The 16,549-nt window shown below is 35.7% G+C and overlaps 1 protein-coding gene across 5 annotated transcripts in view; it reads left to right on the top strand.

Moving 5' to 3' along the window:
* Positions 1–16,549, top strand: part of HMGCLL1 (3-hydroxymethyl-3-methylglutaryl-CoA lyase like 1) — a 143,053-nt gene that overhangs the window by 33,892 nt on the left and 92,612 nt on the right. For all 5 annotated transcript variants that reach the window (XM_058432512.1, XM_032140819.2, XM_032140820.2 and 2 more), the window contains 2 exons: positions 3,797–3,877; positions 4,203–4,310. In XM_058432512.1, the coding sequence (XP_058288495.1) occupies positions 3,797–3,877; positions 4,203–4,310 (189 nt within the window). The remainder of the gene's footprint in view (positions 1–3,796; positions 3,878–4,202; positions 4,311–16,549) is intronic.

Below are 16,549 nucleotides of genomic sequence, written 5' to 3'. Positions count from 1 at the left end.
AAGTATGTTTCTAACTTCTCCAGGCTACATTAAAATGCAACATAATTCCTTGTAACTTACAAGTCATTCGTTAATTTTCATATATTCAGTGTGTAAGAAAAGTGTCCCTCCCCATCCCTGCCTCACAGTTGCTTCCAGATCTCTATAGCACTAAAATGTAAGCTAGTTATGGGCAGGAGTTTTGGTTGAATGATTCACCTCCTATACCCAATAGCTATAATAATGTTACTTAGCATGTGTTAGCTAAAAGAAAGGTCAATTTTACTTGTCTAAATTTTAGATGTGAATTTATTCATTCACTTAGTCATTCATTTAACAAACATTGATCAAGTGCTTACTATGTATCCATTGTGATAACTCTGAGGATTTTAATCAAAAAAGGAGAAACAGGCAAGCAAAGAAGTACTCATAGATATGCTGATATGCTTTAAAATAGGCTTCTACAAAATGTCATGAAAATATAGAAATGAAATGACTTAATTCCATCTGTGGAAGTCAGAAGTCTCTTGAGTAGATGACAAATTGAATCTTGGATGATCAATAAGAATTTTATTGATCAATAAGAAAATAATTGGGTATTAATGGAGGTAATAATAGTATTGAGAAACAATTTTTATGGAACCCTTGCATATCTGCATGTTTTATTAGCAAGGCACTGATTGCCTTTCTTTGAGAATACCTTTTCAAGAACGTTTGCCTAGCAAACAGCCATAGAAAGAGAGATAGTATCTCTCTCTAAGGCAAAGGGCAGGTATGCCTGCAGCCCATTGTGAAATTCTGAGGTTCCCCAAGTGCAGCTCCTGCAGTGTGACCCACTGCATGTGCTGGTGTTACCTGGTCCTCCTCTAGTTTCTCATTTTTAAATGGGTTGCCTTTCATACTTGTTGAGTATGTGTGATTTAAGAGCCCTCTTTTACTGATCTTTAGTCTCTTCCTGAGCATTACTATCTGTGTATTGACTTTTTTTTCTAATGACCTTAGATATGCACAAGCAATGCCTAGTAGGTAAATCCAATTAAATGTTATACTAGCATGTGGAATTCAATAATTCAAAAATAAGCTCATTATTTCCCCACCAGAACATACTTCTCCCCAGATATTCCCCAGTACATGCTGTTCCTTACCTTCTATCTTACACTTACATAGAATTGGACTGTATATTACTGGCTCTACCTTGGCATATACCAGCCCCAGCCCAATGCATGACATATGGACTGTGCTCAATAATTACCTGTTGATCATATTGGATAATTTCTTCTGTCACTTCTGTCACTGGCTTAATTCAGGTAGTCTAGAAAGACTAAATACTAACATTAGATTGAAGAGGAATCAAAAACAGTATCAAATGAACACATATTCTGCTTTGATTGAAATGGCCATAATTGTTAATAATCGGTGATTTAATTTCTTCAGATTACTTGTTAATAGTGCCAGCTACAATACATTGATGCAAAGAAAGGTCCTCAGTTCTTCAATTGTATTCAGGAGGCATATGGTTATTACCTTAAAAAACACTACGTACCTTTTTTTTTCTTCTTTTTTTTTGGCAAACATTGTCATTGAGTAAAAGAGAACTCTTCTGCCATGCATGTGTCAAGCTAATTGTTGTTGAAATGCAGTTTCAAGAAACAATCAGTGATAATGAGACCACATGGCTTAGGATTGCCTAGTTTTGTTTTTTGCCAACTGAAGACTAGAGGTAATAAGAAAGAGGAGAGAGCTTTTCTTATTTACTTCACCTTCCCATGCCATACCTTTTATTTATTGTTCGGTTGAAATTGTAGACATTTTGTAAATCAGGCATGATTTCATGTTGTCATCCAAATGGAGTCTAAAGCTGAGGAACCCCAGGCCTTCCTCTCATCCCTCCACTCTCTCAAGTTAACTTCATGCATCACAACCTGCACAGAAAACGCAGAAAAGAAAATCCTTTTTCTTCTAGGTTGCTTTTTTTGCTTATTGAATTGACTAATTTCATGGACATTGTAGAGAGTGGTCTGTAAACATTGTAATGGGGACCATCTGGGCTCTTTTGCTGATAGCTCAGAATACTGATAAAACCAATAACAGCTCTGGACCCTAAAAATGGCCTTTGAATATTTTTTGTTCCACAGACTTGAATTTGGTTCTGCATTCAAAACAGCCACCTTACCCATGTATGCTGTAATTTTTACAAGGACAGAGTGTGACAATATAAACTGGTTGGCTTGAATTCATCATTCCTGATAAAAGGCAAAAACAAACAAACAGAAACTTTTGAAGTACATATTCTGTCAACTATCCACTTAAAGAACTTGATGATGGGTTACCCAAACTTAACTCGGCTCAGAGGTACCAAGAGACTATGTTGGTACAGTCTGAAAAGATGGAGTATGCTTCTGGCTTTAACTGCAATATACAATTTCAAAGGCTGTTTCATTTTCCCCCAATTTTAAATAACAGCCTTCTAAATGGGCATATTTAGAAGGCAAATATATCTTCTAAACTAGATCCATAGTACCTAGTCTAGGGGCAGAGGTTTCAGAAGCCAGACCATTTACCATCTCAGATTCTAGCAAAAGGTAGAACAAGGGGTTTGTTACATTTGGCTGGAGCTAGGCTGCTCCCAGTGGGTTACTGTGGTATAGGTTCCACTAGGGATGGGTCTGTCTTTCAGGGAGTGACACTTAGGTGGCAACTGTGCTGTGTGACCTAGAGAAAAAATAAGCAGCACATTGTCTTTTCTAACCTCAGTTTTCTGGGCCCAATTCCCAAAACCAAATTCATATTCAAGTTCAAGGTATAGAGGGTGGCATCCTGTATACCTCTTCATGGAAATAGAAATAGTCTTTAACTTAAAGAGCTATTTATTTATTTAGACAGGGTCTTATTGTGTCACCCAGGCTGGAATGCAGTGGCATAATCACTGCTCACTGCAGCCTTGATCTCCTGGACTCAAGCAATCTTCCCACCTCAGCCTTCCAAGCAGAGTAGCTGGGACTTTAGGGTGCACCACCCCCACCACGCCTGACTAATTTTTGTATTATTATTATTTTTTTAATAGAGATGAGGTTTCACTATGTTGCCCCGGCTGGTCTCAAACTCCCGGGCTCAAGCAAATATGCCTTGGCCTTCCAAAGTGCTGGGATTATATATATATATATAATTTTTTTTTTTTTTGAGATGGAGTTTCGCACTGTCACCCAGGCTGGAGTGCAATGGCACGATCTCAGCTCACTGCAACCTCCGCCTCCTGGTTCAAGTAATTCTCCTGCCTCAGCCTCCCAAGTAGCTGGGATTATAGGCACCTGTCACCATGCCCAGTTAATTTCTTGTATTTTTAGTAGATACAGGGTTACACTATGTTGGCCAGGCTGGTCTGAAACTCCTGTCCTCATGATCCACCCACCTCAGCCTCCCAGTGTGTTGGGATTACAGGGGTGAGCCACTGTGCCTGGCCAACATGTAATTTTTAAATGAACTCTAACAGTAGTTAGTTTATCGTCATATGCAGACTCACCCAACAGATTTGCTCTTTACGTCCTGAGTAAATCAATTGTTCTTCAATTATATTTTATAAATTAATCTTTTGAATTTTAATCATAACTAGACTAAATATCACTTGGTTATAAGGAAAAAATACTTCATGTTGCAAGTAATATAAATAGTGCATTTTCATGATATCATTGTATTGATTTTTCAGTATTTTAATTATCTGGGGTAAGAGTATAACAAAGTGCAATTGTTTAACTTTTCAAATAAGCAAATGTAACAATCTAAAAGTTATATTTTTTTGTTCTTATGTTTTGCATTTCAGGAAACATCCCAGTTATCTGGACTCCCTGAGTTTGTTAAAATAGTAGAAGTTGGGCCTAGGGATGGATTGCAGAATGAAAAGGTAGTTTTACATCATTTACTTCAAATGCTGTCTAAATATTAATAGATTTAAGATTGTAGAGAGGCGGAGCTTGCAGTGAGCCGAGATCACGCCACTGCACTCCAGCCTGGGTGACAGAGCGAGACTCCGTCTCAAAAAAAAAAAAAAAAAAAAGATTGTAAAGATTTACATGGATTTCATATGTTATGTGATTATATATTTTTTCTCAATGCTACTTGAATTTATAAATTACAAATAATACTCACTTTGACCTAGGAAGTAATTTTCTGTTTCTGCTTCAATAGAACCTATACAATTTACTTATAAAATATTTTTGTTTTCATAGGTTATAGTTCCTACAGATATAAAAATTGAATTTATCAATCGACTTTCCCAAACTGGCTTGTCTGTAATAGAAGTGACTAGCTTTGTGTCTTCCAGATGGGTACCACAGGTATGTAAATCCACAATTTCTAAATTAGATCCTAATTCAACTTCACCAAAAATTATTTGGTAAATACTGTGATATTAACTTGATATAATTACTAATTTTCCATATTCTTACAAAATATTAGCCTGTGGACTGTGATACGATTAAATAAAAGCCCTTTGATGAAGTCCTACAAGTTACTTAGAACTTTATACTAAGCCTGTGTGAGTATGGTTCAATATAATGAATAGGGGACAAGGCTGTTAAATAGCATTTTAGGGGGTCTGACCTTTCTTTATCATTTTATGGCTGACTTTCTAAATAATGTGCACATCTCCAAATGCATTAGTCATTTTGTCTGTTAGAGGCAAATGATAATAAGTAGGCTGATAGCTTCCTTCTAGAATCCCATATTAAAGAGTGAGAAATGGAGACACATATTCCTTTTACTTTGCTTTTTTTGACACTTATATTTGCTACAGGGGTATGTCATCAAATATATCATTGAAGATAAAGCAGAGAGTCATCTAGAATTTTGCCTTGAAAGATGATGAGAGAGCTTTCTCTAGGGTTTTCAGGCATGTGGCAGCAGTCATTACTTCTGAGACTTGACTCTGATCTTTGAAACATCACTAGTAATTAGCAACCAGTAAAACACTCTCTCTTCCTAATCCAGTGTCTGTTCTCAGTCCTTGGATCCCTTAATTTCTCCACAGCACTTAGTTTCACTGACTACTCCTGATATCATTTCCTTAGTTTCCATTATTCTCTATTCTAATGAATCAGTTATTTCCCCAATTGCTCTTTCTCTGTCATCTCTGACATCTTTCATGACCTCTTAGTTTAAGGTTCCCCTAAGATTCTGTTTTCAGTGCTTTTCTCTGCCTATCCTCTCTTCTTTGGCTGTCTTTCCAACACGAACATTCACTTCTATGAGAATGACAAATTTGCGTTTCTAGTGCTGCCTTCCTTGATAAGCTTCAGGTGGATGTACCATCTCCACCTCAATCTCATTGGGTTAAAATCAAACTCGTTGTCCATCCTGCTTTATGCCAAGAGTGCAAATCTTTCCTTTAAAATCCTGGATTTTAAGAGCTGACTTTGTATCCAGTTACTGTTATAGTCAGTTAGGGATACTATAACAGAATAGCATAGACTGGGTGACTTAAACAGCAGGAGAACTATCTCTCACAGTTATGGAGGCTGGGAAGTCCAACATTTAGGTGCTGGCAGATCCAGTGTCTGGTGAACACCCACTTCCTTATTTGCAGATGGCCACCTTCTCATTCTATCTTCATATGGTGGAGAGCAGAGACAGGGAGCACACTCATGTCTCTCCTTATCATGTTACTAATGTCATTCATGAGAGCTCCACCCCCATCACCTAGTTATCTCCCAAAGATCCTTCTTTTTAATATCATCACATCACAGGTTAGGATTTCAACATATTAATTTTGAGGAGGTGCAAACATTCAGTCCATAACAGTTACTGATGTACGAAATGTCTTCTTCTTCAATACGGCCTATACTTGTGTCTTCTTTTCAGTCTCATTGATACATTAGTGATCCAGACCCTCATTAAATAATCATTGCAGTAGTCCCTTAAATGGTATTTATAAGCACCCTTCCTTCCTTCCTTCCTTCCTTCTCCTCCTCCTCCTCCCTTTCTTTCTTTCTTTCTTTCTTTCTTTCTTTCTTTTTCTTTCTTTCTTTCTTTCTCTTTCTTTCTTTCTTTCTTTCTTTCTCTCTCTTTCTTTCTTTCTTTCTCTTTATTTCACTTTAGGGGTACAAGTGCAGGTTTGTTACTTATGTAAACATCTGTCATGGGATTTTGTTGTACAGATTATTTAATCACTTAGGTCTTAAGCCTAGTATCCTTTAGTTATTTTTCCTTATCCTCTCCTCCTCCCACCCTCAACTCTTCGATAGGCTCCAGTGTGTGTTGTTCCTCTCTATGTGTCCATGTGTCCTCATCATTTAGCTCCCACTTGTGTATGAGAACATGCAGTATTTGGTTTTCTGTTCCTACGTTAGTTAATGTGCTAGATAATATGTTCGATAATGGCCTCCAGCCTCATCCGTATCCCTGCAAAGGACATGACCTCATTCTTTTTATGGCTACATAGTATTGCATGGTATATATGTACTACATTATCTTTATTCAGACTATCATTTATGGGCATTTGGGCTGATTACACGTCTTTACTGTTGTGAATAGTGCTGCAATGAACATTCACATGAGTGTGTCTTTATGATAGAATTATTTATATTCCTTTGGTTATATACCCAGTAATGGAATTGATGGGTCAAATAGCATTTCTATCTTTAGGTCAAAAAGTCACATTCTAAGTTCTTTAATGGTTCCCTTCCTCCCAACAAAGCCTGGAAACTTTGGTTGGGTATTCAAGACTGTCTATACCTGGCCCCTTTTTTCCTTCTTAGCGTTAACTGTATTACTTTGCGGAAGCTACTGCTAAATTAACTGTTTCTTGTCCTCTATTTACATGTCCTGCCTCTTTGTCCATATAGCACTTTACCTGTACTTACTTATGTATATCTGTATTTCTGCGTTTCTCTGCAGTTAGAACTCAATTAGATAAAAAGGCTTAAAACATTAAAGGCTTTTTAATTGTATTACATTTGAAGTAACAGAAGCCACAATAGGATTAAGAGTAGTAGTAATATGTCACCTTTCACAGCGGGTTACTTTTATTTATCCTCAAAAGAAACTAATTTTCTCTATCCCATTGTCACTGTTTATAGTGTGTGTGTGTGTATGTGTGTGTGTGTATTTTGTTTTGATTAGCCACTACCTGTACCATAAATATTATAAAAGTAGTGATCATGTATCTTTTGTCTTCTGCTTATCACTGTACACCCATTTCTTAGCACATAGTAAGTAGGTGCTCAATAAATAACTGTAAAATAAAAAAAATAAGTCAATCAGTCTGAGAGCACAATACCATATTACTTTCAATTCTCTGGTATCAGCAATTGACTCTCACTTTGTTCATGTATTTGGTCCTGTATAATGAAGGTCACAAAACTATTTTTTAGGAAAACACTACTAGTTTGATTAGGCTAAACATATTTCCCTGAAATTGTCAATTTGTAAAATGCTAGCCATTATTTCACTAGCCACCATTAATTTTAAGAGAGTTCTAGGCATTTTTACTATCTTTATATCTTCATAAATTTACTTCTGTCTTTAATACAGTCTTTGCTAATTTCACATATTTGATTATTGCTGGAGAGAAACTGAATAGGCAGGTATAACTTTAGAATTAGTGTTAGGAAAGAGAATAGATTTTGCTAATATTATTTGATGAATATTGACCAACTAAAGTTATATTTCAGGTATGAGGTGTTGCTAGCCCTCTTCAAAATTCTTTTTTGTTTCCCCAGTGGTTTTATAAAGCTGCCTACAAAATAGTCTTTCCTATAGTAATATTCATGGCCACATTCTAGTATTATGCAAGAGTGGAAATTGATGATAGATTTTTTAAAACTGATTTAGGACATACTCAGTGACATTTAGAAGGATAAGGCAGAAATCCTTTTTAGAAGGCTACACTTCTTGCATAGCTAGTTAAGAGAAAAGATGGACAAAAGGAAAAAAAAACAGGTAGTCCCTTTGTGAGAAGTAATTGGAAAATGCCTCCTGACCTTACATTAAGTAGATACATGTGATAGGACTATAAAATGATATGATTTATTCTAGGTTTGTTCCCAAGTTGAATTTAGGGCTTAACCTATTGAAATTTAATGAACTCTTCCAAGGCTCAAAGTATTATTGAATAAGTACCTGAATTCGCCCACATAGCTTTTGAGGACAGCTGTGGTGAGAGGAAGTGCTTCGAAAATTGTGTCCCTGTTCACATTCTGCCTTGAAGTTGAGTAAGTGACTTAACCTCTCTGAACCTTGGAAATCCCAGCAGCGATGCCTGCAGTATCGGAGTGTTGGAGATTCTAAGGCACGTGAATGGTCCCTGAGTGTGAATGCCCACAGCCCAGAGCACCTGACTCCTGACCAGTGCTCAGTACTGTTATTTAAGGGAATGCTTGACTAGTAGACAGACTGATGGATGGATCTTGGGCTCTACACAAGTTAACTGCCTTTTCTGGTAACTAGCCTTTATTCTGAAGATTAAAGTATGTGTATAGTTACAATATTGAGTTGAGCTCAAGTTGAATAATTGAAGATATTTTGCCTTTCAAATACTAAAGACTATGTTATATATTTTATGTTAATATTCATCTAGTTATATACATTCCAGTTTTTCAGGGGTTTAAATAAATCACATACTTGTAAAAGATCAGTGTGCCTGAATCCAAGACAGATAGGAAATTTATCTTCCAAAGTTGTATCAGTCACTTACTATATAACACATTAAATGTTTGTCAAAGGCAAATATTGAGGATATTCTACTTTTCCAATTTGATTTTAGATTTCAGGGAGCTTGTCTGAGCAGACCATTTTAAAATTTCTCTTTTGAAATTTTATATTACTCTCTTATTTTAGAAAAAAAATCTTACGAAGTCAGACTTGTCTAACTTAACATCTGAGGTTTTGACAATAATTTTAGTACAACAGCTTAAGTATATATTGGTTGAAATAATTTCTGCTTTTAAGGACAATGTGTGTGGATCTAAATTGGTATTCTATTAATTCTCTGCATCTTATATTTTTTTCCTCAAACGTAGGTCATGGGAATAGTCCTCTAGTTGATGTTTAGATTGCTGCTTGATCACTTATTTCTTTTTTTAGGATTTTAAAACTTTTTTACAGTTTCCCTCCTACTGTTTTGTTTGGCAAAGACTTTCTAACTCAAACAGCTAAAAGAAAAGTTCCACAGTAGCAGGGTGCCATATAAAACAGGATCCCACACCTATAACCTGAATGGCTAGAGATGATAAAATACCTGTCATTAAAAAATACATGTTCTTTACAACTTATCTGGAAAAAGCTTTCCTTAGAGTGACATGAAATATAAGAACATTTGAAATGAGTCCAGATATCCCCTGGCTCAGATGGAGTGAACAATAGCAGCAGAAATAAAACATGTTTATAAAAATAGATAAAGTTTATTGCAACTTTGGAATGTGGCTGTTAGTAGTAAGCTATTTAAACTGTAAATACAATAATCTTTTAAAAAGTGAACTAGAGTTTTACATTCATCTTTAATTTAGCCATTTGATTGTAAATATTTTTGTTCACAAATGATTAAAATGAAATCACTTATTTAAAAATAAAAATACATTAAATATACATAACATATGCCATAGGCAAAGGCTTAGTTAAAAAATATTTGCTCCCTCATTAGCTATTTTTTAACTATTGGAATAGATGGGTCACAAGTCCCAACACCAGGGAATAAAAATAGATCTTTTTTTTATAAAAGTAGAAAGAAATGTATGTAAAAGACTAATAATTATTTTCAAGTCACTCTAAAATTTAAAAATATGGCCTAAGCACAATGTTAGCAAGAAGGAACGAGTAAATTACCCCTACTCTCCTTTTGGTGTGTGATACAAGTACCCCTTTATTGGCACTGAAGACGCATTTACTGGATTGAAGTTTAAAATTCAGATTTACGTTGATGAGATGCAGGAGGCTATACCTTCTGCTACCGAGTCCAATCCTGATGTCTCCTCCTAGCTCTTTTCTTTTTGAGGAAGGTAGCTGTGGAAAAGAGTCAAAGAAGGAGGTAATTTTGACGAGGTGTATGTGAGGGTGCATGAAGGGGCTGAAAGAAAGAGTGAGAAAGAAAGGAGGCAGAGAGCCCCCAGATTGCTTGCTTATAAGGCACAGTTCATTCAGAAAAACTTTACATTTGGGAAATTTTCCAGAGTAAGACTCATCCATTATTACCCAGATGAGTTGGCCTCTGTCACCTTCCCAAAGAGGCTCCTGGTGAAATTTACCAAGATCACAATTCTTATTCCCTGGTGCTATAGGAGTCCTTTACCCAGATAGAGGAGGAGAATGTAGGCTGAAAGAGGGAGGGAGACTTAAACCAAATTATCTCCAAATGAGCCTGAATTAAAATACTCAATTCTGTGCATAGAGCACTATTTTCTCCTGCACACTAAGATGCTGGCATGGAGGTCAAAACCATATTATGACCCAACTCTCACTTAATTGATGATCATCTCAGAAACTGTGGGTCTTCCACATATTTTTATGACAGAAGTAGATCTATTTAATTATACAGTTATCCTTGGGAATCAGCTGATTAAAATCACTGAGAATATTTATTGGTGAAGTCTTCATATTCTTGTCTTTTCTCCTGAATTCGTAGAGCAGGTATGCACACTAGTGTTGCTTCCTTGTAAGAGTTGTCATGGTTCATTTTCTGTTTCTAAATATATGAGGCTCATTTTGTTTTTCAACTTATATAAACACGTTGAATTTCTTATATAACAAATAATTGCTGTTTGTCCAATATTTGGTTTCAGAGAAGGAATGAAGACACTTAGTTCTTTAGTAAATGATCTCAGATGGTCATTGAAAGGTAAATGTAGGTAAAATTGTGCTCTGAGAGCTAGATCCACATAGATAAAATATGTTAGCTCTTCCAGAAAATTGAGAACAAACATACACCATTTGCCACCTCATTTTTTTCCCAGTACTTAAATGGCTTGAACCATAGACTCTACACTGCTTCAATTGGTCTAACGTGTTTTCACTGACTGTGCAGCTTGTGGGAAATATTTCATGTGTTTGTGCAAATGTATATATTCAAATATATGTAATTGCTACATATCCTTGAGTGTTAGTAAATTTGTGTTGGTTCTTTGATTCCCGCACACCAAATAATCTTAAAATTTAATGGCTTAAAACAATAACAACATTTGTTTTTGCTTATGGTATTTGTGTATCAAGAATTTAGTAACGGCTCAACTGAGCATCTCTAGCTAGAGATTTCTTAGGTACTAACAGTGAGGTAGACAGTGGTCAGAGCTTGAACAGCAAGGGCAGGGGGCTGGGGCAGCTTCAGGCTTGCTGTCTACCTCTCTCTTCCTGTGTTCTCAAAGACTCTCCACGTGGTCTCCCGCAGGGGCTAGTTTGGACTTTATCACAGCATAGTAGCTTTAATCTAACATAAATGGCTCAGAGTTCCAAAGATGAGTGTCTTAAGGGGTAGGCAAATGTGGTATGGCTTTTATAATCAAGCCTTGTAAATTTTATAGCATTACTTTTTCATAAGCTATTAGTTGAGGCAGTTACAAAGCCCACCGAGTTTCAAAAGGAGGGGACAGATACCACCTTTATATTGGGTCTCAGCATTCTGGAAGAGCAAGTGGGAGGGGAAATACGACTGAGGCCTTTTTATAATCTGCCACTTTTATGTTTTTAAAACTGGCCTAATAACTAACCTAATTATATGCTTTTTCTTACTAATAGTTAAATAATAAGTACAGTTGATAGATAAACAAAAAACTCCCAAATTAAAAAGAATACCTATTTTAGTACTGTCATGGCTACCAATACTCACCTCACTCCTATCCACTCCCTTTATAAAATTAATTGCTTTGCTTTAAATGAGATTAAGAGGTGTTGAAAACAGTGAGCACACACTGCCACACAAATCACTGTCTTTACTGTAGAATGAAATTATGTCCATGTATTTCTGAAGCTGTTTTTAATGTCCGGACCTGTTCATCAAAGTCCTAACTCTGTACTGACACCTTTTCAGAGTCTGTTGTAACTTCTATGGCATGTCTGGCATACACACATCATTCAGTTCTATATGTTAAATTATTTATGAATACCTATTTACTTTTGAAATAATACACACTAGGAGGATCTCTTTTCAGAGCAAAATATCAATGTACTCTAGAAATGAAAAGTAGCAATTAGATTTTTGTTGCTCTTTTGTTAGCACAAACACCCTGAATTATTTTAAGTTGCTGTGTTAAATGTTTCTCTAAATTTGCAAACTTATCTCTTATTGAATGAAAATAATATAATAATAGTACATATTTTGGATAATAAAATAATATAATAATAGTACATATTTTGGATACTAAAATAATATAATAATAAATATTCTAAATACTATCCTAGACACTCTATAATGTGGCAGTATATTTGACTTATATCCTATACGTGTTACTTATGTAATAGTGGTATTATTTACTATATCTTTACAAATAGTGATGATATAAATTCCTGAATTCCTCTGGTTAAGTGTGGGGGCTACTAATCAATTCCTGTGATTTTAGGTAGGGATTAAGTGGAAATGCAATACTTTAAAGCTATTCCACTGTACAATTAAATCATTGTTTCTGTTGCCACATAGGAGAAACAATTGCCCAAAGCATATTTATAAATGTTTCAAACACTCTTTGTCTCCCTCAAAAAAGAATGTGGAAATGTTAACATTATTTTTGTTGGGATGGTGGAAACTATTTTTTTTTCTTTTTTTGAGATGGAGTCTTGCTCTGTCGCCCAGGTTAGAGTATAGTGGTGTGATCCCAGTGCACTGCAAACTCCACCTCCTGGGTTCAAGTGATTCTCCTGCCTCAGCCTCTCAAGTAGCTGGGATTACAGGTGCCCGCCACTGCACCCGGCTAATTTTTGTATTTTTAGTACAGACGAGGTTTCACCATCTTGGCCAAGCTGGTCTCGAACTCCTGACCTTCTGATCCACCCACCTCGGGCTCCCAAAATGTTGGGATTACAGGCGTGAGCCACTGCACCCGGCCACTGTTATTTTTTCTCTTTGAACGTTTTTTAAGGTTAATATGCAATAAAATGGGGGAAAATACTTGTTGCTAACATCGTTTGGTATTACTCAGCATTCAACAACAACTTCTACTGTACCTGGGATGTAGTTTCACTACTGTATCCTAAGAAAAAGCAAATCTTATAATGAAAGCAATAGTGTCAGCAATTTTATTGTTTAATATGCTTATATTTTCAAGCAGAACATATAATTCAAGCTTTTTTGGCCCTTTTACTCCCACTAGTCTAAAAAGTATTATACTCAAAGATTATTATGCTCAGCATGTACTACTTTTCAATATGATGACAATTAATTTGTTCAATTACACTTTGACTAACAAGTTGGGTTTTCTTTGTTCTTAGATTTATAAAAATAACCAAAACATAATATTAAAATAAAATATTCTACTTCAGAGGTCCCCAGCCTTTTTGGCACAAAGGACTGGTTTTGTGGAAGACAATTTTTCCACAAACAGCAAGGTGGGGGGTAGTTTCCAGATGATTCAAGTGCATTACATTTACTGTATCTTTTTCCTATTATTAATACGTTATAATATATAATGAAATAATTATACAACTCACTGTAATGTAGAATCAGTAGGAGCCTTAAGCTTGTTTTCCTGCAACTAGACAATCCCATATGGGGGTGATAAAGACAGCGACAGATCATCAGGCATTAGATTCTCATGAGGAGTGAACAACCTAGATCCCTTGCATGCACTCTTATGAAAATCTAATGCAGCTGCTGATCTGACTCAGGAACGAATGCGAGTGATGGGGAGTGGCTGTAAATACAGATGAAACTTCACTTGCTCTCCTGCTGCTCACCTTCTGCTGTGTGGCCCCATTCCTAACCAGCCACAGACCAGTACTGGTCTGTGGACTGGGGGTTGGGTACCACTGCTTTACCTTATCTTTTATTCAATTGTATTGAGTTCATCATGTTTGTCAATTTTGTAAATAAGCTTTTCCATGAGAAAGAGAAAAAAAACCTTTGAAAGCCGTTTTGGTCACATTAAAATTCCACTTTTGTATCTGACTAAAAGTATCTTAAAATTTGGTCCTGTAGAACTGTATGCATGCATTGACATTTGAAAGATCTGTATGTAATTGTTTAAAACCCAAATAGAGGTCCATTATGGCTCAGAAAGGCTTGATTCTGACTCTTTAGTGGTCTTTTTTGCATTACTGTGATTAGTCTGTTGATAAACATTGTTGATATTATTTTAGTGCAAACTCATTTCATTGATATGACTCCTAAGCCACTTAAATGCAATCCAGTTTTGGAAATGCAGAGTATGCCCTAGGGACTAGACTAGAGGGAATGAAAGTATTTAGTAATACTTATTTCCAGTGTGCCATAGTTACAACTTGCTCACTTGGAGATTCACATCCATTACTCAAAACTTGGTTTAAACTTTAAAGCATTAAGATATTAAGCGTGATCTGGATAGCCCAGTTTTGAGTATGTTCTAGCAATACTTATTTTCAAGAATACATTATCCTTGTATCCTTGAGGACTTAAACATATCATAGCAGTTATTTTTAAATAATTAAGATAATGAGTTTTAAAGACATATGTTTTGGCTGATGTTCATAAAGAGTTATGTTATTTGAATATTTTTTAAAAATAAAAATAAAGTGATTTTTCTAATTTTTAGGTACACATGGATTGATCTAATATTATCTGATTAAACTGCTGGAAAATTCTCTAGAAGTAATATGTAGTAAACATAGAGACTTAGAAAGATAAACATGAATGCCAAAAGTAATATTGTATCCCGAATATCACATTAGACAATGGATTTTACATGTCAAAACCTACACATTAGTGAAATGTATATATGCTAATGTTTCACTTGTTTTACATTTGATAAAAGAAAAAGAATATACATTTTTTATTTAGAGTATGCCTGTAAATCAAAAACATATTTCATAAAATATTTGATTTTATTTTGCTTTTAAAAATTTTATCCAAACTTATTTATCTTGAATATTTGACCTGTCAAATCAGCACTGATTGGAATTATAATTTTTAGAATAGTAGAATATTTTGTAACATCCATGGATATTAGGTATTTTCATAGTTAGTATATAAGATATATTTTGAAGAATGCTATTTATTTTATAAATGTCTTGGACAAATTTAAATTTGTCATTGCAAAAGCTTGTAGGTTATAATTAAGAACTTCGAAATATCAACTTGTTGAAGCAAATTCATGCTAATAACCTTATAGCACTAATACTACTTACTTCAGACCTTCTTATACTGCTATAATGTGCAATCTATTTATAAATTTCACACTATTATTAGTCAAGATGGATGCATCTTATATTGAATTCTGCTTATAATACGTAGTAAGAAATATATTTCTGAGTTGCCCAAATACAGTAATCCGCGCCCCCACTCTGTCCCCCTCCAGATCCTCCAGGTTTCAGGTTTCCTGAGGTTTTTATCTGTCTGTTTAACCCATGCTTTCTGGTAGAGAAATACAAAATCTGAGACCTGACTCTTACTCATGTATGATATGATTTGGCCAAGTATTTTCATCTCTCTATGCCTTGGATTGTTTCCATTTATTCACTCACCCATTTATTGCTTTTGTTGTGTCTCTGTTCAAAACTGTATTGAGTTCTTTGTTGGACTGAAATGTTGAATAATAAGTAGTTGCCATCAATAACCATAATATATACCTAATAAGGTAAGTGTAAAGTTAAAATAGATAATTGGAAAAAATTAATAAAAAAATCAAACTCATACAAATGGTGTTTTAAAATCAAGTGAATATCTGTAAATGAGTTATAAAATAGAACTTAGTGGCCCGGCGCGGTGGCTCACGCTTGTAATCCCAGCACTTTGGGAGGCCGAGGCGGGCGGAACCTGAGGTCAGGAGATCGAGACCATGGTGAAACCCCGTCTCTACTAAAAATACAAAAAATTTAGCTGGGCGTGGTGGCGGGCGCCAGTAGTCCCAGCTACTCGGAGAGGCTGAGGCAGGAGAATGGCGTGAACCCGGGAGGCGGAGCTTGCAGTGAGCCGAGATTGCGCCATTGCACTCCAGCCTGGGTGACAGAGCGAGACTCTGTCTCAAAAAAAAAAAAAAAAAAGAACTTAGTAACCAGGGTATGTTAAGCAGTTTGTCATCGAGCACTCTGGCCAGTGTTTTTAAAGTTCTGTCTTACATCAAAACAGAGATCTCCGGATCTATATGATGGCCAAACCACAAATTTGCCGTGATGGCATTGCTTGTTGTGGTAATAAGACCCTTTTTTTCCACAGCCAGTGTCTTATTACTTATTTCCAGTGTCTTATTACCAGTGAGTTAGTCTCCTTCCAACAACCCAGGCCTACCCTCCACTCTGGGCAAGTTGGCTTACAGAAAGAAGTGTAAGTATAGAAGGGAAACTGCGTTTACAGTCTGTATACAGTAACTACAATTAGATACAGTATTTCAAAAATCACTTCTGCTTTCATGCATGGGAAATAACAACTTTGACAGTGTTATTATCAAACATAAAGACATGATATATG

This window comes from Hylobates moloch, unplaced genomic scaffold (genome assembly GCF_009828535.3).
Source record: "Hylobates moloch isolate HMO894 unplaced genomic scaffold, HMol_V3 SCAFFOLD_20, whole genome shotgun sequence".
Taxonomy (NCBI): domain Eukaryota; kingdom Metazoa; phylum Chordata; class Mammalia; order Primates; family Hylobatidae; genus Hylobates; species Hylobates moloch.
This window is presented reverse-complemented; position numbering and strand designations above follow the sequence as displayed.